This window comes from Ascaphus truei, chromosome 20 (genome assembly GCF_040206685.1).
Source record: "Ascaphus truei isolate aAscTru1 chromosome 20, aAscTru1.hap1, whole genome shotgun sequence".
In the NCBI taxonomy this organism is placed as follows: Eukaryota; Metazoa; Chordata; class Amphibia; order Anura; family Ascaphidae; genus Ascaphus; species Ascaphus truei.
The window spans coordinates 12556641-12584526 of NC_134502.1; the positions used below are offsets into that span (position 1 = coordinate 12556641).

The 27886-nt window shown below is 45.0% G+C and overlaps 1 protein-coding gene and 1 long non-coding RNA gene across 2 annotated transcripts in view; one reads left to right on the forward strand and one right to left on the reverse strand.

Annotated features, from left to right (window-relative positions):
• STXBP2 (syntaxin binding protein 2) overlaps positions 1–27886 on the forward strand; it is a 45731-nt gene that overhangs the window by 10528 nt on the left and 7317 nt on the right. The window contains exons 2-16 of the mRNA XM_075577274.1: positions 1307–1356; positions 2706–2787; positions 7157–7233; positions 7986–8064; positions 8474–8577; positions 8874–9022; positions 10304–10388; positions 10768–10898; positions 15740–15847; positions 16747–16804; positions 17274–17339; positions 19966–20046; positions 22538–22676; positions 24248–24354; positions 25588–25686. Coding sequence (XP_075433389.1) covers positions 1307–1356; positions 2706–2787; positions 7157–7233; positions 7986–8064; positions 8474–8577; positions 8874–9022; positions 10304–10388; positions 10768–10898; positions 15740–15847; positions 16747–16804; positions 17274–17339; positions 19966–20046; positions 22538–22676; positions 24248–24354; positions 25588–25686 — 1415 coding nt within the window. The remainder of the gene's footprint in view (positions 1–1306; positions 1357–2705; positions 2788–7156; positions 7234–7985; positions 8065–8473; positions 8578–8873; positions 9023–10303; positions 10389–10767; positions 10899–15739; positions 15848–16746; positions 16805–17273; positions 17340–19965; positions 20047–22537; positions 22677–24247; positions 24355–25587; positions 25687–27886) is intronic.
• LOC142470667 (uncharacterized) overlaps positions 15524–27886 on the reverse strand; it is a 30244-nt gene continuing 17881 nt past the window's right edge. Inside the window, exon 4 of the long non-coding RNA XR_012789305.1 lies at positions 15524–15874. This is a non-coding gene — a long non-coding RNA (uncharacterized LOC142470667). The remainder of the gene's footprint in view (positions 15875–27886) is intronic.

Consider the following 27886-nt stretch of genomic DNA (forward strand, 5'->3'; position numbering starts at 1 on the left):
AAGGCGCTACAGGAGGGCCCCGCTCATACGGCGGGTCTCGTTCCAGGCTGCCGCCGTAAAGCGGGGCCATACTGTACTGTATTGTACCTTTTGAAAACAGAGATGCAAAGCTGTTTCGCTGACAAATGGCATCTGACAAGGAGTTGCGCATGCATCAAAACTGTTGTTTAGTGACAGCCAGATACTTTGCTGCTGTGCACATCATGCCGGAAAAACGGAACAAGCGCCGAACCTAATGAATATGGGTATACATTGGGAAACGCCGTATGAGCGGAATGCTGTAAAGCGCGGTCCTACTGTATATGAAATAAAGATATTATTATTATTATATCTTGGCTAAGTAACAATCAAACTGCTTAGAGCTCTTAGGCCCAGATGCACAAAAGGGTATAAAGCTCTTAGGACCAGATGCACAAAAGGGTACTAAGGACACCTTTGCTCCCATTAAAATGAATGCGAGTTAAGACGTGCTAAACAGGGTTGCCACCACTCCAGGGACTACGGAGACACCCGGAGACCACGGGTTTAGCGGGGTAAATCTCCCCCTGCAAATCCCGTCAACATGGCTGCGCGACGTCAAACGGTGCCGCGCTGCCAGCAACGGGCGCTATGTGACATCGCGGCATCACGTGACGCCCAGTTGCCATGACAACTGCACGCTGTGCGACGTCACTCAGCATTATGTCACCACGGCAGCGGGGCGTCACGGGGGCGCCATACGGCACCCCGTTGTCATGGCAACTTGATGCGTGTGTGACGCCGTGACGTCACATTGTCATGGTAACGTGCGCCATGTGAAGCCGTGCTGACTGAATCTCGCAGGGAACGAGAGGATGCTGCCGGTAAGAGAAATACATATATAAAATAAATAAATGTTAAAAAAAAAATGATTTTAAAAAGTCATTAGCCTTCAATATAAGGTGGCAACCCTGGTGCTAAAGCTTAGCACCCTTTTGTGGATCTGGGCCTGTATTGATTGTATGTGAGTTTAACCGGTTAATGAAAGGAGCTCTTAATGTGCTATAAGTGAGACAGAGGGCAATGAAACTGGTTAATGAATGAAGCTGTGAATGTGTTCTATGTGAGCTACAAAGTATTTACACATGTCAATGAATTATTTACATAATCGTAGCACTCATCCGTTTTATCTATCATTTCTTTTTGCAATGTTCCTTTTTTATTTAATTTGTGGATGATTTTGTTTTGATCCGGTTGTAGCATACCATGTATTTATTCTGTTTTTGGTACCGGGGTGCATATAAGTTGCTCATTGGCTGAACTGACATTGTTCTCCTGCTGCCCACAGAAATCCTGAGCGGCGTGATCGCCAGCGTGAAGAAGGACGGGGAGTGGAAGGTATGACGTGCCGTATAGTGCTGTGCCGAGTATCACCGTGCGCTTTTCTCCTTTAAAAACTGCAAAATAGACAATTATGGAGCCCCCCAAAAATGGAAGTGCTCTAACTCCCTTTTAACGCCCAAAGATGCACCTCCAATGGGGAGCAGGTATACAGCAGTGTCTGCTTCCCTATCTAGAAGACTAATGTTGTTTACAGCTGTGACATCATCAGTAAGGCCTGATGTAATAGATGGGCCTGGGATACAGCAGAGAAGGTAAGGGGTGGGTCTGATGACATAATACTTTGAGATGTGTCTGATGATCTAATGAAAGGGCTAGAGTTGTCTTATGACATCATGTATGTTAATTGTGACACCATCAAAGGAATAGAGCAGTAGGCCGCGCTTACAGTGCCGGCAATGCGACGTCGCCCGAAAACAAACGCATTTCCGCCGCCACCGCGTGCACTTATACAGCTGAACCCCGTTATAATGCGATCCTTGGGGTCCACAGAATCAGACCGCGTTATAACCAGGATTCCGTTAAAATGTCACCTTTAACCGGCATCTAGATCTCTCTCTCCTCAACCACGTGCTCTCCTCTCTCTCCTGCGCTGCGGGCTCTCTGCTCTCCTCTCTCTCCCCCGCAGCTGTCGGCTCTTGTGCGCGGCGTCATCTGTGGTGTAGAGGTAATGTATTGGTACCAGTATATGGAAGGTCCTGAGTTCGATCCCTGCATGTGTAAAATGTTTTGTCCATTGTCAATAAAGCATTGAATGTTTAAAAAAAAAAAAAAAAAGACGCAGCGCAGTAGAGCCGAGAGCTGCGGGGGAGAGAGGAGAGAGATCTAGATGCACGTGGACACAGCACTATGAAGTGAGGAGAGACCTGACAGCTGAGAAGAGAGATGTAAGTTCTCGCACCGCGCCAAATGGAGGCTTTCAAATCGGAAGCCACACTCAGACCGCGTTATAAGCGGATTCGCGTTGTAGCAGATCGCGCTATAACGGGGCTGAGCTGTAGTAAGTGCGACGGAGCGACGTCGCCGTCGCGAAAACTGGTAGCCGGCAAAATTTGATTTTTCAAGGGCTGTCGTCTCGTGACGGCCCTTGAACCAATCAAATGCCCGGAAACCCGCGACGCTGCCGCCCGGCGAAATATAACTTTTGCCGGTGAAGACGGCAATGGGTGACGTCACCATCGACGTCACTAGACACGCGGCCTTATGATATCAGAAGGGTAGCCGTGCATGTGAGGGGGAGGCTGGCACTACCGCTGAGTGTGCTGTTTGTGTATATGGAAGGTGTAGCAGTGTATGTCGCTGCCCGCACTATCATCTCTGCTCTCTCTCCTCCCCCCTCCCCCCAGGTCCTGCTTGTAGATCACACCAGTATGCGTATACTCTCCTCCTGCTGTAAAATGTCAGATATACTAGACGAAGGCATCACAAGTAAGTGTGTACAGGGCAATGACATCATGAGGGTGTGATGTCATAGACGAGCTGGGTTGGTGTGCAGTGGTCTGATGACATCATAAGGAAAATGAATGTGTGGTGGGAAGGGGGGGGCTGATGACATCATAAGGACTGTGCGAAATCATGGGCAGGGAACTTGGAGAAGGGAAAGTATGATGGCATCCTACCAAGTTGGCATCCTCTCCAACTTCCCCGCTCCTCACTGCACCATTATTTATACACCTCTCTCCCAACAGCTTCTTTACCTGTCAATAAACAACACCCACACAAATCCTCTATTCACACCCTCTATCTATGGGATCTCCCCATAGCCTGAAGCCAGACATACACACCTGATCTCACTCATGCCTCCCTGCCACCTCTTCCCCTGTAAATGGTGTTAATCTTTTCATTTAACACTGACCTTCCTTAAATTTTACCCCACAAATCAAGCATCCCAATAGCCTGCACTCATGGCTATTGTCCCACATTCAGTCACTCCTACCACCCATTGTGACCAAGCACTGCCATCTGCAGCACTTACTCCCTCACCTGCTGTCTCTGTAAGTTTCCCATTAAACCTCTTAGATTGTAAGCTCTTCGGGGCAGGGATTTCCTTTCCTATTGTCTGATTTTGCTGCACTTATTGTATAATTATAATTCCCTGTACTGTATTCTTTGTGAAGAGCTGATACACTTTTAGCGCTATATAAATAAAGACATACAATACAAGAGCAAGAGCTTGTAGACAGGAGATTTGCGATGACAGGGTTCTGATGACGTCATTAGGATAGATGGGGGATGGTGACATAGAAAGAAGTTGTATGCAGAGGGGGTCTGTGGCATCAAAAGGGCACAATGTGAGCGATGGCTTTATACGTAATATCAGCGCGCTGAACCTTGTGACCTCTGCATTGGCCTGAGGTATCATTGTCTCCAGAAACCACTGGGTAGAAGTATAGACGGGGACACTGTTTTTGTGTGCATAGTATTCTTATCTTCTTATCAGATTTTTGTGGTGTGTTCTCTGGGAGGCTTGTGACCTCCCTTGGGTAGCGAGACCCTGTTGCCCTTAGAGACCCCAAGGTTGTGACGACCCCTGATACCCTGCAGTTACCGGGTGTGGGTAGGTGGTACACCAGATATAAGCGTGTAGCTCTGGGGTGGTCCCAGTTGTTGGCTCTACCATTGTAAAAAATACAGAACACCAATAATCTCATATTGAACCCCCCAAATAACCACTGTATGTATGTATGTATGTATGTATGTATAGGTGTCAAAGAGGAGTAAAATAGAGAAAAACCTGGCGCCAAATTGTCAGTGGAATGTCCTGTACTCCTCAAGGGATCCGCACACTTGTTCGACAGACCATGCAAAGAAATAAACACAAACAAACAAAAATCATAGCGCAACACTGTAGGGTGAGCAGTAATGCACTAATATATACAAACAATTAAGAATCCTAGCGACAATTAAAACAACTATTTATTAAAAAAAAGGAACTATGCCAAGACAAAGGACCGCAGGTCATCTGGGACACAAAAATTGGAGCCCTACTTACAGACAGCAAGGCTTAAACTCGCATGGTAGGAACAAGTCCTAGATAGAGATGGTCTCCCTGCCGGGTGATGTCTCTGCTCCACTGCGGCTCAAACTCCAGTCAGTCCCTACGATGGTGGCCGGAACCTCTCCGGCCGTGGAGGCTGGTGTGCGGGGTCCACAGCTCTGCACCGCGTGTAGACACACGCCTCACTTCCTCCTCCGGAGCAACGGGAAGTCTCTGCGCGCCCGCGCGCGATAGTACCCGTGGCCTTAAAGGGACAGCTGGCTGGCAGAATGAAAAGCAGGTCTCCAAAGCCAAATGACCTTAAACGTCCAAAGTCAATCAAACAGTGGCTGTGCCACTAGCCCTACGCGTTTCGTAGATGTCACTCTACTTCCTCAGGGGCCAATAACACAGGCTGAAGATCTCTGTGCAGCAGGGGGTGGGCAATGTGAGGGGGGCACAGGAAAAGGGACTTAGAGGCTTCAGAGCCTATTCCTCAGTTTGTCCCCCCCTCAGTGCCTGAGATGTGCACTTTATCCCCCCCTCACTGTGTGTGTACTTCCTTTTTAATAAATAGTTGTTTTAATTGTCGCTAGGATTCTTAATTGTTTGTATATATTAGTGCATTACTGCTCACCCTACAGTGTTGCGCTATGATTTTTGTTTGTTTGTGTTTATTTCTTTGCATGGTCTGTCGAACAAGTGTGCGGATCCCTTGAGGAGTACAGGACATTCCACTGACAATTTGGCGCCAGGTTTTTCTCTATTTTATGTTATTCTGTTAGTACTGGCAGTATCACCGGGCAGCCATCCTTTATTAGAAGTTTTTTTTTTAATATCACACTGTGTTTTACACTTTAGCGCTAGTTCACATTTATTTTCACCATGTCAAAGAGGAGTGCTACTGAGCATGGCAATATATATTTAAAACCAGAGACAGAACATGAAACACAGACAGAGCTTAGTGCTACATCCATTAACACAGATACACGGTACTGTGTGTGTGTGTGTGTGTGTGTGTGTGTGTGTATATGTATATGTGTGTGTATATATATATATATATATAATATATATATATATAATGTGTATATATATGTGTACAGGTTTGTCGAACACTGTATGTGTATATATATATATATATATATATATATATATATATATATATATATATATATATATATATATATATATATATATATATATATATATATATATATATACTGTGTATATATATATATATATACTGTATATATTATATTATATCTTTTGAATAAAATGGTCTTTTAGTTTAACTCTTTGGCCGAAGTGTTGTAAGCCCTTGAGCCCCTCCAAGGCAGACCACGTCTCAAGGGTCCTAACACTAATATAAATTCTTAATAACCTGTGCATTACCAGGAAGAATGATTTATAATAAATCTGTCAAAATTAGTTGCATAGTTCTAAGTCTGATTGAAGCTTTTATTAACCTGTACATTACCAGGAAAAGCACTCTGTATTACATTTGTCACAATCAAAAAGAAAAGTGTCCCACTAAAAGCACTCAAGCAAATAATTATATGGACAAAATGTTTATTCAAGGACATGGACTACACAAAAAAGATACAAAAATGTAAAACAGTCCCCTAGGGATCCCTACAGCTATAGAAAATACACAACATAGAAAGGCAATGCTATACTCCTGGATCTATGTATAATAAGATCAGAGTAATACTACCCAGGAGAAAAAATGAACCCCTTTGGGGTGGTCTTTGTGTGCACTCCCCTACGATCCCCCTTATCTGATGTGAACTTTGCTGCAATTATACCAGAGATTTTCTGCAATCCATGCCATTTCAGGATGCAACCATAGGACAGACCTCATTGATTATTTGCAAGTATATATAGTGCTCATCTATTCCCACAGTGGTTATTTCTCACATATTCATTTGCTTGTTTTGGTGACCGAGGTGGTATTGTATTGGCAATCAATATTATTTGCAGTGTAGAGTTCACAACATACAGCTTTACACTTTTTGACCAGCCGGTCTTTATATACATTTCAGGAGTTCATTTTTTTTTTCTCCTGGGTAGTATTTCTCTGATCTTATTATACATAGATCCAGGAGTATAGCATTGCCTTTCTATGTTGTGTATTTTCTATAGCTGTAGGGATCCAATGGGGACTGTTTTAATTTTTTGTATCTTTTTTTGTGTAGTCCATGTCCTTGAATAAACATTTTTTCCATATAATTATTTGCTTGCGTGCTTTTAGTGCGACACTTTTTTCTTTCTCTTTTTTTCAGTATTCCTATTATTGTCCCCTGCACCGTCATTTAGCTGCTATTCTCTACTTGGTTAGCATTACATGATAGATTTTTGATTTAAGCAATTCAGTGTTATTTTTCAGTTAGTTGCAGGTTAATACCTTTTGTTGTTTTATATATATATATATATATATATATATATACACACACACACTGTACCGTGTATCTGTGTTAATGGCTCCACCATTGTAGTAGGTTTTAGGCTTGGATTATTTTCTTGCATGTTTGGCCACCTCTTTGCAATAGCCCGGGTGGGATTCCCTTGCGGTCAGTAGGACCAAGGTGCTTTTCCGCCAGCTGGAGTCTGGATATACTGGTGTAACGATGACCTACTGGTTTTGGATTCCGGTGGTCTGACATTACGTCACAGGAAGTGTTGTCTGAGTATAGAAGTGTCTGATGGCATCCTACGGGTGTGATCCTCAGATGTGTGATCACATGGGCTATAGATAGACGTGGTTGATGACATCACAAAAGGGAAAAATGTCATCTAATGTCATTAATTTCTGTATCCCAGTTGTTGAGGATGTTAATAAAAGAAGGGAGCCGATCCCCAGCCTGGAGGCTATATACCTCATCACCCCCAGCGAGAAGGTAATTCATGTATAATTACTTTATTTTACTAAGTTAATAGGTTTTAGTGGTAATAATATGAATATACTGTATTAGTGTGGGGTAATAGGACATCAATGGGGTAGTCATTCTTTTGTAATAGGATATATTAGTAGAGGGAGTCATTTCTTGTAAATAAGACAGATAGTTACAGAGAAGGATCGCTCTTTGTGGTGTCTTAAAGCAGCAGTTCAAGCTTCCATTTAAAAAAAATATTTATTTTCTTTCCATTCAATATGTGCATCAATACAATCTGCACACTGACAAGCGATTAGCTAAGTTGCCGATCGATCCGTTCTTCTGTAATTGATCGGCAAAGATTTGGCTCGGGGGGTTCACTAAATCATTACATGGCAGCAGAAGAGGACCAAAATGCAAAGGGCTGTAGGGAAGATCATGTGACCAGGCAGGCACTACATACAATTGGTGCACTGCTAGAGAGAGGGCAGGGCTCAAAAAGGGGCGTGCCAGAGCCTGTCTCAGAAGGGAAAGGGGATGTGACTTTGTAAATGGTTGCTATAGAAACAAAAATGCTTGTTACATTATTTAAAAAAAAAAAAACAATTTAAATGCTACAAGTATTTTCTCATAGTACAGAACTGATTTATTTAAAAAAAACAAAAAAAACCCACATGTTGGATATTGCTTGGTCTGCAGCCTCAATAGGATGTTAATAGTATTTCAATAGCACAAATAGTTTCATATTAATAGGGCTTCTCACTCCCCCCCCGCAGTCCCTCCGCGCTCTTATTTCGGACTTCAAGGACTTGGCAGCCCCCATGTACAAAGCGGCTCATATATTCTTCACAGACAGTAAGTGCAAGGGGAACCTCTAGGAGTATACAGCTCGGAAGAGGAGGGCAGAGCCTTTCACCTTTAGGGCTGGACGGGGGGGAGGATACAGTGAACGGCACCTCCTAGGGCTGGACCGGGATAAACAGTTGGCACCTCTAGGACGTCATAGGAGTGGGATACAAATCCTGGCACCTCTAGGAAGGGGGATCTCTAGGGCTGGGTAGGGGATACAGAGCCCGGCATCTCTTGGCCTGGCACTTCTAGGACGCGGAGAGGGGGGTTCCCTAGGGCTGAATAGGGGATACAGAGCTCGGCACCGCTAGAGCTGGCCGGAGTACACAGAGCATGGCACCTCCTCTGCCTGGGTGGGGAGATAAAGAGCCCGGCCGGCATCTCTGTGTCAAGTCTTCTCCATCTCTCTCCCCAGCCTGCTCTGAGCTGCTGTTTAATGAACTGGGAAAATCCAAAGTCCCGAAAATGATTAAAACCTTAAAGGAAATTAATCTGGCTTTCCTCCCGTACGAGTCACAGGTGAGATGCATGTTTATCAGCATCGGGACGGTTTATATATACACTGCAGCTGCACGATACACATTTATCACTATCTTGATGAGTTATATACACACTGTAGCTGTGAGATTCATGTACCTCTGTGTTATATATGCACTGAAGCCATAAAGAAGGGCTGATCTGTCGCTGTAGACAAGGGCTGACCTGGATGTTCTATAACTATGCTGCTATGAAGGAGGGCTGATCGGGATTTTACATACCCACCGGAGATATAGAAAAGGGCTGATCTTGTTGTTGCATACACTTCCCACCTCTAGGTTTATTGCCAGGATGCACAGGACTCTTTCCACACACTGTTCAGCCCGTACCGGACATCAGATCGGAACAAGCGTCTGGAGATGTTGGCGGAGCAGATCGCCACACTGTGCGAGACCCTGAAAGAGTACCCTGCTGTCAGATACCGCAGGTGACCCTGCCACTACCCTGTCCTTTGACCCTCCTGGCTGCTGGGCGTCATAATGTATGGCCTTAGCAGTTTCTCTCTCTCTCCCCCCCCCCCCCCGCCCCCCTCTCTACACAAGTCTTCAGAGGTCATTGACTCCAGTACAGAGAGAGTGTGACCTTTTCCTGTTTGAGGAACTTCTTCCCTTACCCTGATCTCCCTCTCACCCTATCCTACGTCTAGGCTCCTGCTGACTGCGATTGTTATTTGACCTGGGGTTAATGAGTCCTCTGCTTCCTTCCTAGACATACCTTTGACCCCCACACAAAGCTTTGATTTGGTGGGATCGACATCTGACCCTTCTCATTGGCACTTCCTTAATGACTTTTGACTCTTGGTCAAAGTGTCACCATCTACTACTCCTTTTAATACCCATGTCTGCATTTTCTCAGTCGGCTCTTCTTTAGTAGCTTTTTACTTGTGGCTAAGGTTTTGCAATCTTCTCCCTGTATCCACCTTTGACCTCAATGACCCTCCTTGTGAATGACCTTAGATCTTTCTCATCGGCTCTTCCTTTTTAAAGGAATGACCTGTGTATTGTATTGTATGTCTTTATTTATATAGCGCCATTAATGTACATAGCGCTTCACAGCAGTAATACATGTGGTAGTGAAATAAATAACAGATAATATAAATAACAGATTATGGGAATAAGTGCTTCAGACATAAAAGTAACATTAAGAAAGAGGAGTCCCTGCATCGAGGAGCTTACAGTCTAATTGGTAGGTAGGGAGAACGTACAGAGACAGTAGGAGGGAGTTCAGGTAAGTGCGTTTGCAGGGGGCCAAGCTTATGTATCATGTGTTCAGAATTATCCACAGTGCTATTCATATGCTTGTTTAAGCAAGTGTGTCTTAAGGTGGATAGAGTGGGTGCTAGTCGGGTATTGAGGGGAAGGGCATTCCAGAGGTGTGGGGCAGTCAGTGAGAGAGGTTTAAGGCGGGAGAGGGCTTTAGATACAAAGGGGGTAGAAAGAAGACATCATTGAGAAGAACGCAAGAATCGGGATGGTGCATAGCGAGAAATTAGGGCTGAGATGTAAGGCGGGGCAGAAGTGTGTAAAGCTTTAAAAGTGAGGAGGAGAATCGAGTGCGAGATGCGGACCTGTGGACAGGGTGGTCTCATCTACCCAACGTGGCGTATCTCTGATCTCCTTATGTCCCTCGCCAGATCCCGGGGCTTTGGGAAGGGCTAAGCGCAGTTTGATATTAGGCTTGTCACATTACTGTCACTTTCTGTCCCTAGGGGCTACGAAGACAATGCCACGTTAGCTCACATGGTGCTGGACCGTCTCAACGCCTTCAAAGCTGATAACCCCAGCATGGGAGAGGTGAGGTATCAGTATGTCGCCCTACCATTGGAGGGACAGACCCCGTGGGGCATAGGTCCCATTTGTCTTTGTCAGTGTGTCACCCTGTGGGGGGAGGGACAGACTGCATGTGCATTCCTGTGTCTTTCACTTTATGGCCCCTCTAAAAGCTTTGACACACAACTCTTGAGATTTAAGAGATTTACTTTACCCCTTCTCTCTTTCTCCTGCTCTTCCCCCCCTCACCTTTTTCTCTTTCACTCTTTCTGTAATTCGCCCCCCCCCCCCACCTTCTCCCTCCCAACTCTCTCTCCCCTCCCCTCTCTTTCCCCCTCCCCCCTCTCTCTCCCCTCCCTCTCTCTCTCTTTCCCCATCTCCCCCTCTCTCTCTTTCTCTCTAGGGCCCAGACAAGTCCCGCTCCCAGCTCCTAATTGTGGATCGTGGGTATGACCCCGTATCTCCCCTCCTACACGAGCTCACCTTCCAGGCTATGGCTTATGACCTCCTAGACATCAAACAAGACATATACAAGTATGTGTTCCAGCGGGCGGTCATCTTTATACAGATAGATGCATTTTAAATATCATATTTATATGCATACATTTTAAGACCTTTAAAAAGAAAATATATACATATCCGTATATATTACAGTTTATAAAACCCATTTTGTCTGTGTATGTATATATCTATCTCAATGTCTTGTATAGCGCATACACAAAGCAAAGCCTGCTCCTATGTGTTTTAATTTATTTAAAAAAATATATATATATTTAAAGCCTTAAAATATATATCTTTTTAAATACATTATATTTCCTCACTGTCCATCAGGCAGCACACCAATGGTTTAATGGGCTCCACCTCCTGAGGTAGGACAGGAACGAACTTGCATTTGGAGGTATAACGGTGATCCCCTTCCTTAGCCGTGTTTTTTCCCCTGTAGTACCCACATCCCGTTGTTTTGTAAAGGCTCTCTCTTTTTGATTTTGAGTTGGAGACTGATAAGAGATTTACCTGGGGGAAAGTGGGCTGTAGGCCTGCCCTATCCTAGGCTTCCAGGGGTATGTGTGGCTTCATCTCATAGTGTTGAGGCTGGTTTTCTATGAAAAAGGGCAGCATGCTGCTTCCCGGTAGGCAGGGGATTCAGTATCTTTACCCAGTCTCCCCAGAGGTCCTCCGTAGCCATGGAAGAAAGGGGGAAGCTGAGTGCCACGCACAACACGCAGTCTGCCAGGAGTTACCTCGTATGTGGTGTCTGGTGTCATCCATGGGCCCCGTCAGGCGCGTACTGCATGGAATAGACTTGGAAGCTGCATTTATGGCTGTACTCTAGGCATTCTGTTTTGCCATATTGTTTATTTTTGAGGGATTCGTGTCAGACCTGTTTGATTGTATATTCCCACAGATGTCTGCTTCTCAGAATGCAGGAGCCCAAGTGTGAGTCCCCGGTGGTTACGGCGGGCCACTACTATGTGCGCGTCACACACCACAGCCCTCTATGGGGCAGGCCCCGGTGGCTGTGTGCGTGTGGGCACGCAAAGTGCTGTGACAAGAATTTTGTCTTCCCGTGCAGAGACGTGGTCAGCGCGCAGCCAATGGCAGGGCAGATATGCCGTAGCCCAATACTGGTGATAACAGATCGAAAAAATGTACCTCAGAAACAAAACATTTGGCTTGTTCTAGCTGGGAACAACTCTTACCAGATAAGTCAAAGAAGAAACCTTGCAAGCTATGAAACAACGAGCATTGGAAGAGAATTCAAATCCAGAGTTTTCTAGGATGGTTTCAATCAGTGATGCAACAAACATTAAGCCATTTCAAGTCGGTTAACACATATGCCCAAAGTCTCAGGTTTATCTTATGGACTGTGACAGAAACCAGGGGATGGTAATAAATTCCATATATAGGGCTCCCAGGATACTGAACAGTTTCGATCCTGTTTGGCCTGGGAGTGCAGCCTTATAATACATGCACTCCATCCCACAGCTTGGCAAGCGCTGGAACTGAGGGATGAGAGATCCAGACCAGAGTTTGTCTGCTGCCTGATTTCTGTCACCTGTCATGCTAATTAGAAATCAGGTATGTAAGACTGATTTCCTGTTTGCTCTTCCCTCTCCCCCAAGAGCCTGGAGGCTGGAAGGCTGCTGAAGTACAGAGGGGAAGAAGCCTCTTCCCCAAACAGGTTCAATCATTCTGTTCATTTATCTAAGACTGCAAAGATACTTATTTTGTTGGTGGAAGTGGACAAGCCACTTCCAACCCTGAGTCAGGGAATATCTAAGTTTAAGTTATCGCTCAGATAAGCAGCTTTTTGTTTGGCTTTGTTTATACTGTTTGCACTGTGGCAGTCTCAGTGCCTGGGACTAAATAAACCAGGCATAGCCTGTTTAAAGGAACAGTACGTGACGTCTCATCATTTAACCTACCCTAAAAGACCGTGTTCTAACAGTCCCGGACAGACGGCGGAGCCTCGGAGTAAGCCGGTTGTCACGGGACCAAGAGAATACCAACAACGCTTTATAGGGTCTTCACAGGAATCCGATTGGGATTTTTATGTGGGGACAGAATTACCTGATTTTATCCTGGATGAAGGAGAGCTATACAAACTCTGCAGCAAAAGACAAGCTGGTGAAAGCAGGGAAGTCCGTAATGGAAATTGAGGCTGTTAAAGAGGCATTAAGGAAGCAAAATCTAGACTCTTCCGGGTTCATTACACAGTCAAGAAAGTGATTCAGGGGGAGTGGCAACATCCGGATCAAAAGCCATAATTATCCAGAGGCTTCAATGTTGTACCCATTCGACCCAAAAGATTAAAAAAAAAACTGGGATAACCCATCAAAGTGGGATCTGCCAGATGCAAGATTGTCTAGGAAATCGGCTGTTCCATTAGCTGATGGTTCAAGCTTCAAAGATCCAATGGACAAGAGAGCAGAATGCGTGTTAGTGAATTACAGGCTCTCTCTATTAAAGAGCCTTATTTAATATTCATAGTTACATGGTAGATGAGGTTGAAAAACGACATACGTACATCAAGTTCAACCTATGCTAAATTTAGACAGATACTATATCCTATATTTGTGCCTACAGTATATTGAGCCAAAGGAAGGCAAACAAAAAACCCCAGTGAAATATCATCCAATGCTATCTCAGAAGGGGGAAAATAAATTCCTTCCTGACTTCAAATGTTGTCAATCAGATTACTCTCTGGATCAACCTACTTCCCATGTTTATTTATTTGGTATATCCCTGTATCCCTTTCCTTTCAAAAAAGATGTCCAACCTTCTTATCTTTTTTTTTTCTTCACAAATCTATCTGCCATCACAGTCTCCATGGGTAATGAATTCCACATTGTAACTCCCCTTACTGTAAAGAACCTTTTCCTTCGTTGCTGGTGACATTTCCTTTCCTACAACCTTAAGGGATAACCCCATGTCATTTGTACTGCCCTTAGGATGAACAGTACTTTTTGAAAGCTCCTTGTATTGTCCCCAAATATATTTGTATATAGTTATCATATCACGTCTTAGATGCCTCCTTTTCTAATGTAAACAAATCCAATTTAGTTAGCCTCTCCTCATAAATCAGATTATCAATCCCCTTTATTAATTTGGTGGCTCTTCTCTGCACTTTCTCTAGTTCTATAATGTCTTTTCTAAGGAGTGGTGCCCACAATTGTACTCCATATTCAAGGTGTGGGCTTTATAAAGGGGCATATTTATCTTTACTTCCCTTCCATCCATTGCCTGTATAATGCAAAATAAGATCTTGTTTGCCTTTACAGCTACTGCATGATTTGGGGCACTATTGCCAAGCCTGCTGTCTACAAGCACTCCTAAATCATTCTCCATCAAGGATTCTCCTATTTTATCCCCATTTAATTTGTAAATTGGCTGTTTATTCTTGTTTCCTAAATGCATAACCTTAATGTACATTAATCTGTATTAAACCTCATCTGCCATTTACCTGTCTAAGTTTCCAGTCTATCCAAGTCCTTCTGGAGAGAAATTACATCCTGCTCTGACCCTACTACCTTACACAGTTTTGTGTCATCAACAAAGATGGAGACTTTGCTCTCGATGCCAACATCCAGGTCATTTATAAACAAGTTTAAAAAAACACGGGTCCCGGTACCGATCCCTGAGATATTACACCAACCTGAAAAAGTTCCATTTATGACAACTCTTTGTTGTCTATCCTTCAACCAGTTTTTAATCCAGGTGCAAATATTTTTTACCACGTCCAATTTGCTTTATTTTGTACACTAACCTCTTGTGTGGAAACGTATCAAAGCCTTTGCAAAATCTAAGTAGACCACTAGACTAAGTATTCCATGAAGAGTGGTACTTAAGACGATTCCTCAATTCCGTTCAAAAGTTACATCATTCTTCCATACTAACCCAAGAGCTGGTGCTACCAACACCTTGTCCACATCCAAAGAATGATATGGAAAATGACTTACACTTTCTAGAAGTTGAGGTGCCTAGGTGTATTTTGAAGCAAACACAAGAATTCATAAAATTAGACAGCCTGTTTGCAGGGAAAAGGGATCTACTGGAAGGTGGATCACACAATTTCCATAGCTAAAAATACCAGTTTCTAAAGGGTCGAAAGCACAACTCCATGAGAGCGGTCACAAATTCCTGGGCAGAAAAAGCACAAGCTTCAGCAGAGCAGGTCCGTAAAGCAGGCACATGGAAGGATATTCACACTTTAATTAAGTATTACAAGCTCGACACCCAGGCGTCCCAGGGTGCGACTTTCGGCATGAAGGTCCTTCAGGCTGTTAAAGGTTATTATGTTTTCCTGCTGTTTTCCCTCCATTTCTATTGCTGTAATAAATCCCATTGGCGAGCTTCCTGATGGACTGTGACGAAGAAGAAAATGTGGCTTTCCGAAAATGTATTTTCCTTCAGTCCATCACTGCAGCACATAGCATTCCCTTATGGGGTTTTTTTTTGCATGGAAATAAAGATCATGGCATGATTTACATTATTTAGCCGTCAATTCTTCTTCTGGGTATTCATGTCAATAACACTGCTAAGGAAGGGGAGGGGGATCACCTTTTATACCTCTGGACGGACACAAAAAAAAATGTTGTCCTACCTCAGAAGGTGGAGCCTATTAACCCATTGGTGTGCTGCTGTGATTGATTGAAGGAAAATACATTGTGGTATGCGTGTGTGTGTGTGTGTGTGTGTGTATTTATACTGTACAAGGAATTTACCGTCGAGAAATAACTTGCAGATTTAACTCTTTTCTACCGTTTTAATGCATCATAGATTTCCAATAAATGTCTTTCTCTCTCTCTCTCTCCCTCGATATCCCCGTCTCCTCCCTATATCCCCGTCTCCTTATCTCTCTCCCGCCCTTCCAGTTATGAAACCACTGGAATAAGTGACTCCCGGGAGAAGCAGGTCCTTCTGGATGAAGATGACGATCTGTGGGTGGAGCTTCGTCACATGCACATCGCTGACGTGTCCAAGTAAGTAACATTCCTGTCCCCAGCACTCTGATGGTGATAAAGAATAAGTTGAAACACAAACAATGGATTCATTCTTCATCTGGTTTTGACTAATTAGTAAGGTGTGAGCCTTACCAAAGGATATGCTCACATAAAGCGACAAATTGAATTAAAAACAGTCTAGTCTCCCCATCTATGGGAGTGGCATACATTTAGTAACTTGTGATTGCATAGAGTCATACATCTATGACTCATGCTAGTATCTGATTGGAGGATACAAAAAAGGCATCTCCTAATTTGAAATAGTACTGTATGTAAAGAATGTGTACAGTATGTTAATATAGTGGGTTGTCTTAGGAGAGAGAAAAAATGACATCTGCCCAAGACCACTGCCCCATGTGCAAAAATACAAGTACTATCCAGAGACAGACACCAAACAAAAGCTTTACAGAAAAAGTTTCTTAGGCTAGGTCCCCGCTATGGTGTGCGCTGCAGGGACAAAAGATGCCCCTCAATGAGGCCGGGCCTGCTACCCACCTTGTCCGCTGCGTTGTGCGAACAGATTTCTCTGAAGACAGGAAAACTGTTCACAACTTGTGACTGAGCGCTGGCCACGCCCCCCAGCGGTTCAGCCAATGAGGGCAAACCTGCCAGGTGATGTCATAGCCGCACCCCTGCTACGCCCCCCGTCTTTCCCCCCTGCAGCTCACCTCAGACCGGAGATTTCGGCTGCACGCGCCGCCAGCCTGGCAGGCGCGCGTGCAGCGTCGACACCGGGGCCTCGGCCATAAAGAGACAGTCACCCGAATCCTTTCAAGGGGACAAATGTCAGTGTCCGTGTGACCCTGCAGGGGGAGGGGCAGACTCCACGGGGCATTGGTCCTATCTGTCTGTTTTATTATGTCACTTCTCTTGGACAGGAAAGTAACAGAGCTCCTGAAATCTTTCTGCGAAAGCAAAAGAATGACAACAGACAAGGTATATACAGATATATTCACACTGCTCTGCGCAAAGTACACATACACACGGCTCCGCGCTACACATACTCGCGCTCTGCGTAAAGTACACACGCATACATGGCTCTGCATAAAATACACACTGCCCTGCGTATAGTGCAGACGCGCAATGCCCTGCATATAGTACAGACGCGCGCTGCCCTTGCATATGGCACGGGCGCGCTTGCCGCCCTCTGCAGAAGACCGACACATTGCCCTGTAGAGCAGTGGTTCCCAACTTCAGTCCTCAAGAACCCCCAGCAGGTCAGGTTTTAAGGATATCCCTGCTTCAGCACAGGTGGCTCAATCAGGTGCTCAATCATTTTGACTGAAAAGCCTGTGCTGAAGCAGGGTTAACCTTAAAACCTGACCTGTTGGGGGTTTTTGAGGACTGAGGTTGGGAACCACTGCTGTAGAGTGAAGTTTAACAGTAATTGTATCTTTATTTTAAGGCAAACATCAAAGATTTGTCACAAATGCTGAAGAAAATGCCCCAATATCAGAAGGAATTAAGTAAGGTAAGTAGTGTGTGTGTGTGTGTGTGTGTGTGTGTGTGTGTGTGCGTGTGCGTGCGCAGGAATAGCAGAGGGGATTGCAGGGCAGGTGACACTGGATGAAAACATAAACCAAAGGTCCCCATGCGAGGTGCCTGAGAGTCCCAGTGCACAAAACCCAGGTCTGAGCAGCTCTTTGGAGAGAAGACCAGAACTGTGCCCGTGGAGGATTTAGACAGGGAGAAATCCAGAGCACAGAGCCCCTGCAGTGTCCAGCGTCTGAGATTACACGCCAGGGAGCAGCGACTGCCGCATATGGAGAGTCTCCCAAACACAGCTCCCTGAGACTCGCAGATCAGAGATGGAGTGTGAACAGCGAGAGACAGAACTGCAGCTAAAACAAACATACACCTGCCCATAAAGTTAAAAGTACAGAATGTGTGTCTGTATTAAGTGAGACCTCACTGTCAGAGAGCAGCCTGTGTGCTGCGAACACTGAGGAGCATGCACAGGAGCCAGCGAAAAGCACAGCGAGAGCACCACATGTCAGAGCAAAGAGAAGAGCTTCAGCTGTAGCCTGTGCAGTCTCACAGAGCTGAGAGAACTCGGAGTCCAGCACGGATAATGCAGGAAGGAGAAACCCCTCAGAGGAAGGAAATGCTGAGAGAGGCCATCACAGTTGTTTTTTGAAGTGAAACTTCTTTAGTGGCACCTATTCTGATGGGGCAAAACGGGAGAGATGGAGACGAAATGCGAAACGGAAGTGACGTCACAGCTCCCCCCCTCCGCTCCCCCCACACGTCTGCTGTCGCCGCCGGCGCTGCTCCTAACGGGCGCCGCTCCCCCCACACGGCCGATCACATATGCGGCGGCCGCTCCTAACGGCCGCCATTCTCCCCATACGTCCGCTGCAATGGCGCGCATGCGCATTACTAATGGCGACGACTACGGACTTCTGCGCATGCGCAGAAGCGGCTGGCAGCGGCGCCGTTCCCCCATCATGTCCGCTGCCATGCCGCGCATGTGGTGTAGTCATGGGGACGCAGAGGAAAGACGCCTGCGGCTGGCAGCGGCGCCGTTACCCCCACACGCCCGCACCGCGCATGCGCAGTAATGACGCAGCACCGTCGGGACGGAAGGAAGAGTGCCGCGTGAGCGCACACGCGCGCGTTACCATGCCCTGTCGCCTCCTGCTCTGGTACAGTAACGGGGGGAGGTTGAGCGTGCGGTGTCCCCAGCAGCACCAACAGAGGGGGGAGGAAGAGGGCAGAGCGCCCCACGCGCGTTAAAGTGCCCTTCAGTACCCCTCCCCCCCCCCCCCCCCCCATGGCCCTGTACCTCTGCCGGGGGGCTGGCTGCAGCCGCTCCGCCAGGGGGAAGAGAGTGGGGGCTGCTCCAGGCATGTACCTCTGCTAGGGGGGGGGGCTGCTCAGGAGACTCAAACAGAGCCCCCCGTGTCCGCAGCTCTGCCAGGGGGTGGGGGGAGTCAGGAGAGAGAGAGGGTATGTGTGTCGTACACTGGCTGACACACATACACACACTGACTGATACACACACACACTGTGTCACACACACACACACAGTGACTGACATACACTGACACACACATACACTGACACACACACACACACTGACTGACACACATATACACTGACTGACACACTACCTCCGCAGGGGGGCTGGCTGCCGCAGGACACACAGCCCGCAGCTCTGCCGGGGGGGAGAGTTTCAGACAGAGCCCCCCCCCGTGTCCGCAGCTCCGCCGGGGTGGAGAGAGTCAGGAGAGAGGGGGGCAGGACACAGAGAGAAACACACACACACACACACACACACACTGACTGACACACACACCCAAGGAATTCAGTTACTATAAATATAGACGTGCAAATAGCTAAAACACGCGGTCAAACTTCTTTGTGTTTTTTGGAACTGAAATTGTGTTTTGATTTTTAATTAAAAACATCACCATCACAAATACAATTTCTGCGACAAAAGACAAAGAAGTTTCACTTACTATGCGCGTGCTCAGCACACACAGCTTTTTTTTGTTCCCCACTGTCGGCCACAGCACAGGAAGCACTGAGGCTTTTCAGGGAAAAGAATCCCTGGGGAAATTGGGACTTTTCTGTGGTTGATAAGTCACAGGGAAACGGTCGGGGCAAATTTAAAGCACAACAAAGAGCCGGGTCTGACCCAAGGAGCAGTGTGTAGTAGAACTGGAGACCGCTTTTGAAGGACTGCAGCTTCTCCTAGGTCATTTGGGAGAAAAGGAATTCACAGAAAACTGAGCACATCATACGTGCTAGAGGTGTCATTAAAAAAATTGATCTATGAAATGATCACTCAAAGTTTAAATAAGAGTGTTTGAGTGTGGTGTGTATAATATATAATATATATATATATATATATATATATATATATATATATGTGTGTGTGTGTGTGTGTACTTTTATGAATAGTAGAGGGGACAGTGAAAAGAAATAAGGTGCCATGGCAGTGACCTCTCTCCTTCCTCTCCCCCACCTTCTTTCTTCGTACCCCCCCCCCCCCCCCATTTCTCTCTCTCCCCATCCTTTCTCTCTTTCTTCCCCTCTCTCTTTCTTCCCCTCTCTCTCTCCCTCTCCCCCCTTCTTTTTTTTGCCCCTCTCAGTATTCCACACATCTTAACCTGGCAGAAGACTGCATGAAACGATTTAAGGGAACAATAGAGAAACTGTGTGCAGTGGAGCAGGTAAGTGAAGTACTGCACCTTTTTATGTGCCCTGTAGCCATAGCTACAACATCCTGGAGTCTGGCATTCCAGGGGCCTCATGACATAGTAGCTACGTCATCATCTAGTTTTTGTAGGGGAGATCGCCTTCAGCGCATAACGCAATCTATTGGGAAGTGAAACAGAAGAGGACCCCTCTTCCGTTCCATCATCCGTGATGGAGAGATCATGGGATCGCGAGCGATGGAGGGGCCGAGGCACGCTGGTGCTGTGGCCCCTACAGCCCTCGAATGGTTAAAGCAGCAATCCACACAGCTCGATATTTTTCTTTTATCTGAAAATGGAAGTCCTCCAAAGGCAATCCATGGTTCCCCGAGTTCCCACCTGGTTCCTGAGACACTGGAATAGAGGGACATTCATGCACACGGGCTAGCAAAACTAGTGAAGGCTCACCTTGATAAAGAGTGCGTGGCAGTCGAAACGTCGGTTTCTCTGGTTGAAATAAATTGCTACTTTTGCTAGTCTGTGTACCCTGGATGTCCCTCCATTCCACAGACCTCTGGGAACGGCAGGATTTCCCCTACTTCTAGCATCACCGGCATATTGCATTTTGAAGATCTTTGGGATGTGTGCCTGGATTTTGTCGCGTGACATTGGCACAGTCCAACAATATGTGTCCGCCGGACACAAAATGGCCAGGAAGCAACCAATAGAAAGCTGCAACAATCCCAATAATGTCACAACAATCTATTTGTGACCACTTTTTTGTGTGACAAAACCAGCACAAAAAAACTACAAATATCTTGGGAACTGGGTTCAGGTAAGGGTAAAAATATATATATTGTTTGCGATTTGCTGCTTTAATATATACACACATCTGTAAGTGTGTAAAATATATATGTGCAATATGTATGTTTTTGTGGGTGTCGTATGTATGTATGTACACCATGCAGGATGCTGTATTAGTATTAAATGCTGCAATACAGTGAAGTATTGCATAAAGCAGAGGTGCGCAAACTTTTGGTGCTGCGCCCCCCTGCCTGCTCTCCCTGAGTGTTCGCGCCCCCCTTACCTTTGTGCCGGCATCAAATGACGTAGCGGGGTCATGTAACGTCAACACGCTGCGTCATCGCTCGAAGCCGGCTGAATAAAGGAAAGTGAGTTGCAGAGGCCTTGCATTTAATTTAAATGCCATGGGGAATAGCGCGGGACCTCCGTAGCCGCCGTGCCCCCCCCCCCCAACAACAATCTCATTACCCCCCTCGTAGGTTTGCGCGCACCCCTGGCATAAAGACTAAAGGAATCAGGCACCCCCATTTCGAATGAGTTTTTATTCAGCGTTTCGGATCCTCCGGGTGCCTTTGTCACGAACACCGAGGGGACACCGCAGTGAACCTTAAACACGCACAGAACCTTTTGGGGGGAAAAGATGGAAACTGGGGAAACATTTTTTTGAAAATGGCACAAAACATATGTTGCTGAATCATGATATCGTAGATAGAGAGTAAGTCAGACAAAGTAACAGAAAAAGTATCATCAATACACCACATCCGGTGGTACATAAAAGCAACGAGAAGCAGGAAGTCCAGGGTTGCATGTAGACACAGCATAATGTGGGGCCCCGTTCTAATAGAGCAGCCAATGAAAATTCAAAAATGTATGTTGCCCACCAGTAAAAAAAATGATAAGAATATGCTACATTTACAGGTGCTCCTAGTTTCAGGGAAGACCTGCGACTCAACCAACATACCCATTGAATTGATGAACCAGGGCACTGCAGATTTTCCAATAAATAGTTTTAATGTGCTAAAAGCAAACACATTTGGCCAAATGGCCTTTCTCAAGTGAAGTGGCAATGATTACCCCATCACGTGAGAAAGGCTATTTGGCCAAAATGTTGCGTTTGCTTTTGGCACATTAAAATGCATTGTGCAGCAGCCGCGGGACATGCACCGTGCAGCAGCCGCGGGACGTGCAGCAGCCGTGGGACATGCACCGTGCAGCAGCCGCGGGACATGCACCGTGCAGCAGCCGCGGGACATGCACCGTGCAGCAGCCATGTGTGAGAAGGGGAAGTGGATGCTTTGCCATTTCACCCACAGGAGCGTGCCGGCGGTTGCAATAACATTGCCTACATTTGTACATCCAACATGGTCTGTGCTATTCATTTGCAAATGCAACTATTATTGGCTACTAAACAATACTGTTTTTTTTTTGTTTTTTGTTTTTAATTCATAATGGGATATAAAAAAAATAAAAACCTTCAGGCAATCCCGAATCCATCTTTAGTGAGGATTTACGTGACTAAATGCTAGCAGTTATTACAATTCCAGTATATGTTGTGTGGCGGGACTGAAGATATTGCCCTGTTGGCCTGTTTTCAGGGTGACTGCCCTTTCATTCGTTGTGCTGTATGGCCTGTTGCCGTGTTGATGAGGGTAGAAGTGGCTTGAGGCCTAGCCATGATGACTTGAGATATTCATTGCCCCCCTGTCTTATCATATTCCCCCAGGACCTGGCTATGGGCACAGACGCAGAGGGAGAGAAGTTGAAGGACTCCATGAAGATTATAGTGCCAGTCCTACTGGACCCTAATGTCAAACCCTATGACAAAATCCGGATTATTTTGCTCTATATCCATCTGAAGCATGGTAAGCGCCCCCCAGAGGGGGTTTATAGCTCCCCTTACTGCCTTGGGGTATGTGACTGCCCCAGTGAACACCAGGAGTATAACACCTAATATAACCCTGCCTCCAAGGTGCATTCTGACCAGTCTACTACCAGACATACTAATTGGCATAACACCACCGACGAGCAATCTTCCTGACCAATCTGTTGCTATAAATATACTCATTAACATAACTCCTACCCTGAGGAATATTTTCGATCTATTCACAGTAAGGAATATACTTAGGAGGAATCTTACCTATCAAGTCACAGCCAGGAATATACTCCTTAACATAAACCCGCACAATGACTTTGTCATATGTGGTCGCAGCCAGGAATTTTCTTAGAACCCCACCCGTGAGGAAACTTCTATTCACTATGTCACCTCGCCCATGAGGGACCTTTCTGGCCTTTCTTTCTGCCACGTATACTCTCGTGAACACAATTCCACCCCTAATAAACATGTCGAACCCACAAAATAACAGTGATCAACTAAATAACATAACCCAGCTCCTGAGGAATCCTTTCATATCAAGTCACAACCAGGATATACTCATTAACATTACCACACACCAAGGAATATTTACCACACACCAAGGAATATTTAATCTCCATTCACAGCCAGGAATATACTCCTTAACATTACCCCACCACCAAGGAAACGTATATTCACCATGTCACCTCGCCCCTATGGAACTTTCTCCTGCCAGGAATAGTCTCATGAACACGCCTCCACCCATGAGACATGTGGCAGTGATAAACTAAGTAACATAACCCAACCCCTGAGGAACTTTTCAGATCTGTTCACAGCAGGTAATATACTGATCAACATTACCCCTTTTCCAGTGGAATCGTTCTAAACCATCTACTCTCTGGGATATAGTCGTTAACATAACTATGCTCCCGAGGAGTATTTAATATCATCACAGCCACTAATATTCTCATAAGCATAACTCCACCACTGTGAAATATGTCTAAAACCACAAAATAACAGTGATCAACTCCATACCATCCACATGTTGTTGTTTGTTTTTTGTTTTTTTAATACATAAATCAGTTCTGTACTATGAGAAAATAATTGTAGCGTTCTTTTTTTTTTTTTAATTTATTTTTTTAATATATAAACCACTTTGAATTAAAATTTTAATGTATTATGTAACAAGGTTTTTTTTTTTTTTTCTATAGTCACCATTTGCAAAGTCACATTAACTGCAGAATGCTCCTCTGCAGTCATTTAGGGAACCCCCCAGCCGAATTTTTAGCTAATTACTTATCATTGTGTGGATTGTATTGATGTACATATTAAAAAGGGGGGGGGGGGGGGAAATGGCAACTTGGACGCTGCTTTAACATAACCCTGTCCCAGAGGATATATATATATATTTATATATATATATATATATATATATATATTTATATATATATATATATATATATATATATTTATGTAGATAAAAACACAGCCAGGAATATATTTATTAACCTAACCTCGCCTCCGAGGAATCAGATGTGAAATGAGTTTGACATCCTTATTTGTCACTGTGTTCACGTGTAGGTATCACGGAGGAGAATTTAGCCAAGCTAATCCAGCATGCGAATATCCAGAGTGACAGCAACATTATCCGAAACCTGCAGAACCTGGGGACACGTGTGCTGACAGGGGTATGGCGTCATGCTTAAAACCTTCCCGTCTTGTTAAATGCTGTGCCACAGCTTCAATCTTCCTCTAAATCCATGGGACAGTCTCTCTCCTTTTTTGAGATTCCTCTAGTCCATTCAAATTGTGCCATGTATCTCGATCCACGAGTGCCAGAGCTAAGATAGTTCCCCAATCCGCTGGGTTCCATGACCAAATTTTTTTTTTTCCATCTGCGCAGTGTCGCGTATGATGCCTCTGTTTTATCCCGAGGGCGGCTGCTGCTGCTGCTGCTGCTGCTGCTGCTGCTGCTGCTGCTGCTGCTGCTGCTGCTGCTGCTGCGATTGTTCCCTGATCCACATGGTGCCACTGTTTAGAACGTTTTCCTAATCCTCAGAATGCCAATATTACAACTTTTTCCCCTGATCCACGTGGTGCCACTGTTTAAAACTGTCCACAGGAATTCCTCTGCTTCATTCACTGAGGTTCCACGGATAAGGTTGTTCCTCGATCCTGTCAGTGTTAAGACTTACCCCTGATCTACATCTGCCCCCCCATGTAATATCTGCCTCTATTCCGGTGCCACACTCAATTCCTTCCTCTAATCCAGCGATGCGCAAAGTGGGGGGCGCGACCCCCAGGGAGGGCGGGAGATTGTGCTGGGTGGGTGCGGGCAGTTACCTTGGGCCCCGCGCTCTTCCCCCAGGCATTTAAAGTAAATGCTGGGGGATCGTGTGAGGCCCCTGCAACTGTTTACTTACCGGGATTCAGCCGTCTGCGTTGCGTCGCCATGGCACCATGTGACCTGACATCACACGCTCACGCAGCGTCATCTGACGCAGATGAAGGTAGGCGGGGGGTGGGGGCGCGAGAGCCGGGGCCAGAGAGACAAAGAGCGCAGCACAAAAAGTTTGCACTCCCCTGCTCTAATCCACGAGTGACATAGAAAATACCTTCCCTCATTTCAAGGTGCCACATTTTATTTTTTCCTTCTATTCCAGTGTGACAGATATTACCTTTCCCACCTCTGGTCTATGCTGTGCCACACTTAATAAATTCCTTCATTCATTCGACTCCTAACAACTTCTACTCCCACACCGTTTGATGCATTTGAGTGCCACACCTAATATGCTCCCCTCAATCAGAAAGCCTCCAATTCTTAAGCGGAAGTGTCACATCTATTTCCTTCCCCACTGCAAAGGGTGTCATCCTAATAAGTTTCTCCCCCCCCCTTTTTTTTTTTTATCTTCACCCTCCAGCAATCGTCCTCTACACCCAGCAGACCCGAGAGGAAGATACGTCCGGAATCGACCTACCAAATGTCACGTTGGACGCCGACTCTGAAAGACGTTATGGAGGTAACATCAGGGAGGCACCAGTGTGGGGGTGTCACTGTGCGATACACACACACAAATATTACGTGTGAGCACATTCACATGTCTTAGACAGGTCTGCAACACTGCTTTTCACCATTATCACCTAGCATACAGTGCTTCCACTGCAGGAAGGGATTCTGGGAAATTACATGCAAATGAACACACAGTGCCACCTTTTGCTTTAAATCCATTATTACATGCTATATTTCATGCTATGTGATGGAGGGTTTTCAGTCACCTTTTTCACCCACCATAACCTAAATTAATTAATTAATTAATGGTGTGTGTGTATATATATATATATATATATATATATATATATATATATATATATATATATACATACATACATACATACATACATACATACATACATACATACATACACACCACCCCCTCCCCCAAATACTAATGGTAATTTTAAGGGTAGATTCTAATTGGAACTACCAAGGTACACTTGTAAATAATGTGAAATATAGTAAGTGTAGATATATATAAATAATAATATTATACCAAAAAGACAAGAGGAGAAGTGGGTATATAGTAACAAGAGGAGAAAACTACATCCAGTAATAAAACATAATGAAAATGTGATAACTAAACAATAGTAAAATTAGCTGCTACTAAAAAGTTCACGGAATGATCAAAAAATTTATAAAAAATTACTGATGAAATGGATAAAAAGGTGTAGATGGTCCTTGGAGACTCCAGGCAGCTTCCCGCAGGAACAACCACTTCCTATCGCGGCAATCTATAAAACAAAAGGGGAGAGCGCCCGCTCCACAGTGTAACACTATATAAACAATTTAATCAGACCAAGAATCTAAAGTCGTCGCACTCACAAACGCCAGAAAAGGAATCGCATTTCTGAGATCATTCTCAAGGAAATGCTGCTAAAATGAGTGCAACGGGAGTCCAGCCGTGGAACAGTGGAGTTTCATCCGATCCGGGATTAGGGGTAGATAGCATAACCTCCACAAGCGTCCTCTGGGAACTCGGTGATTGTTAACTGTGTTCCTCCAGCTCGTCCACTTGATGACGTGTGAATGCGTAACCAATGTCCCTACGGGTTTCGTCGCGAATAGCGTGACTTCATCAGGGGTTACCGTCGAGATAGAATGACGGCTATAGTAGCTATAGCAACAAATCCGGTAAATTAACCCTATATGTACTACTTTCAATGGTATCCATGGCTTAGTTAAAAACCACCACTAATCAAAAATAGAACAAGTTGCACAATGAAAAGGAGCGCAACATGGATAGAAGGAAACATCTAGCTAAATTAGCCCATAGATAAGTGTATACAGGAGCAATAATACTGGATAGAAGACAATACAAAAGGTTAACAACAGCTACCCACATTATACAAGGAGGAAATTATGATAATCACCTGCATAAATTTTACAGAGGCAATAATACTAAATAGAAAATAATACAAAAGGTAAACCGCTATCAACATTATACAAGAAAGACATTTATAATATATCGCCTATGTAGATAATGAATATTCCATATACAGCTCAACCCCATTATAACGCGATCCGTTACTACACGAAACCACTTATAACGCGGTGCAAGGGTGGCTCCCAATTTTTGTATTTATGAATACTTTACAACACGATTGTTGGTGTCTTAAATACTTTATTGTGCAATGCATAGAATTGTACATTATTTATAACGCGATCCGCTTATAACGCGATGTGATTCTTTGGACCCCAAGCACAGCGTTATAAGGGGGTTGACCTGTAGCATGATAATGAGAAAGGGAATAAGGTGAGTGAGATCATATCACTAACAGCATACACATGGGATAAACATCCTACCAACATTATGCAAGGAGAATGATCATATTACATGTTAGATATCATATTCTCAATGTATAAGTAACCAGAAATAGTTTGTATTGTATAGTATGCCAACAATAAGGTATAGGTGTAAATGACCAGATTAACACCATAAAACAGCCTTGAAAAAAAATCAGGGAAACCTCAAATAAAAGATAGAACCAGGGACATATGATAATACAGAGTGGGGGGAAATGTCAGAGATATAGAGAGCTAGGCTCTAGACTCCGCAGTGAATCGCAGGAGACCACCAGAGCCAATTCCACTGCAGAACCAACAGGATCGGAGACTGGAAAATCCACTGGACTACATGAGGGTACTGGTATCCCTTGGAGACA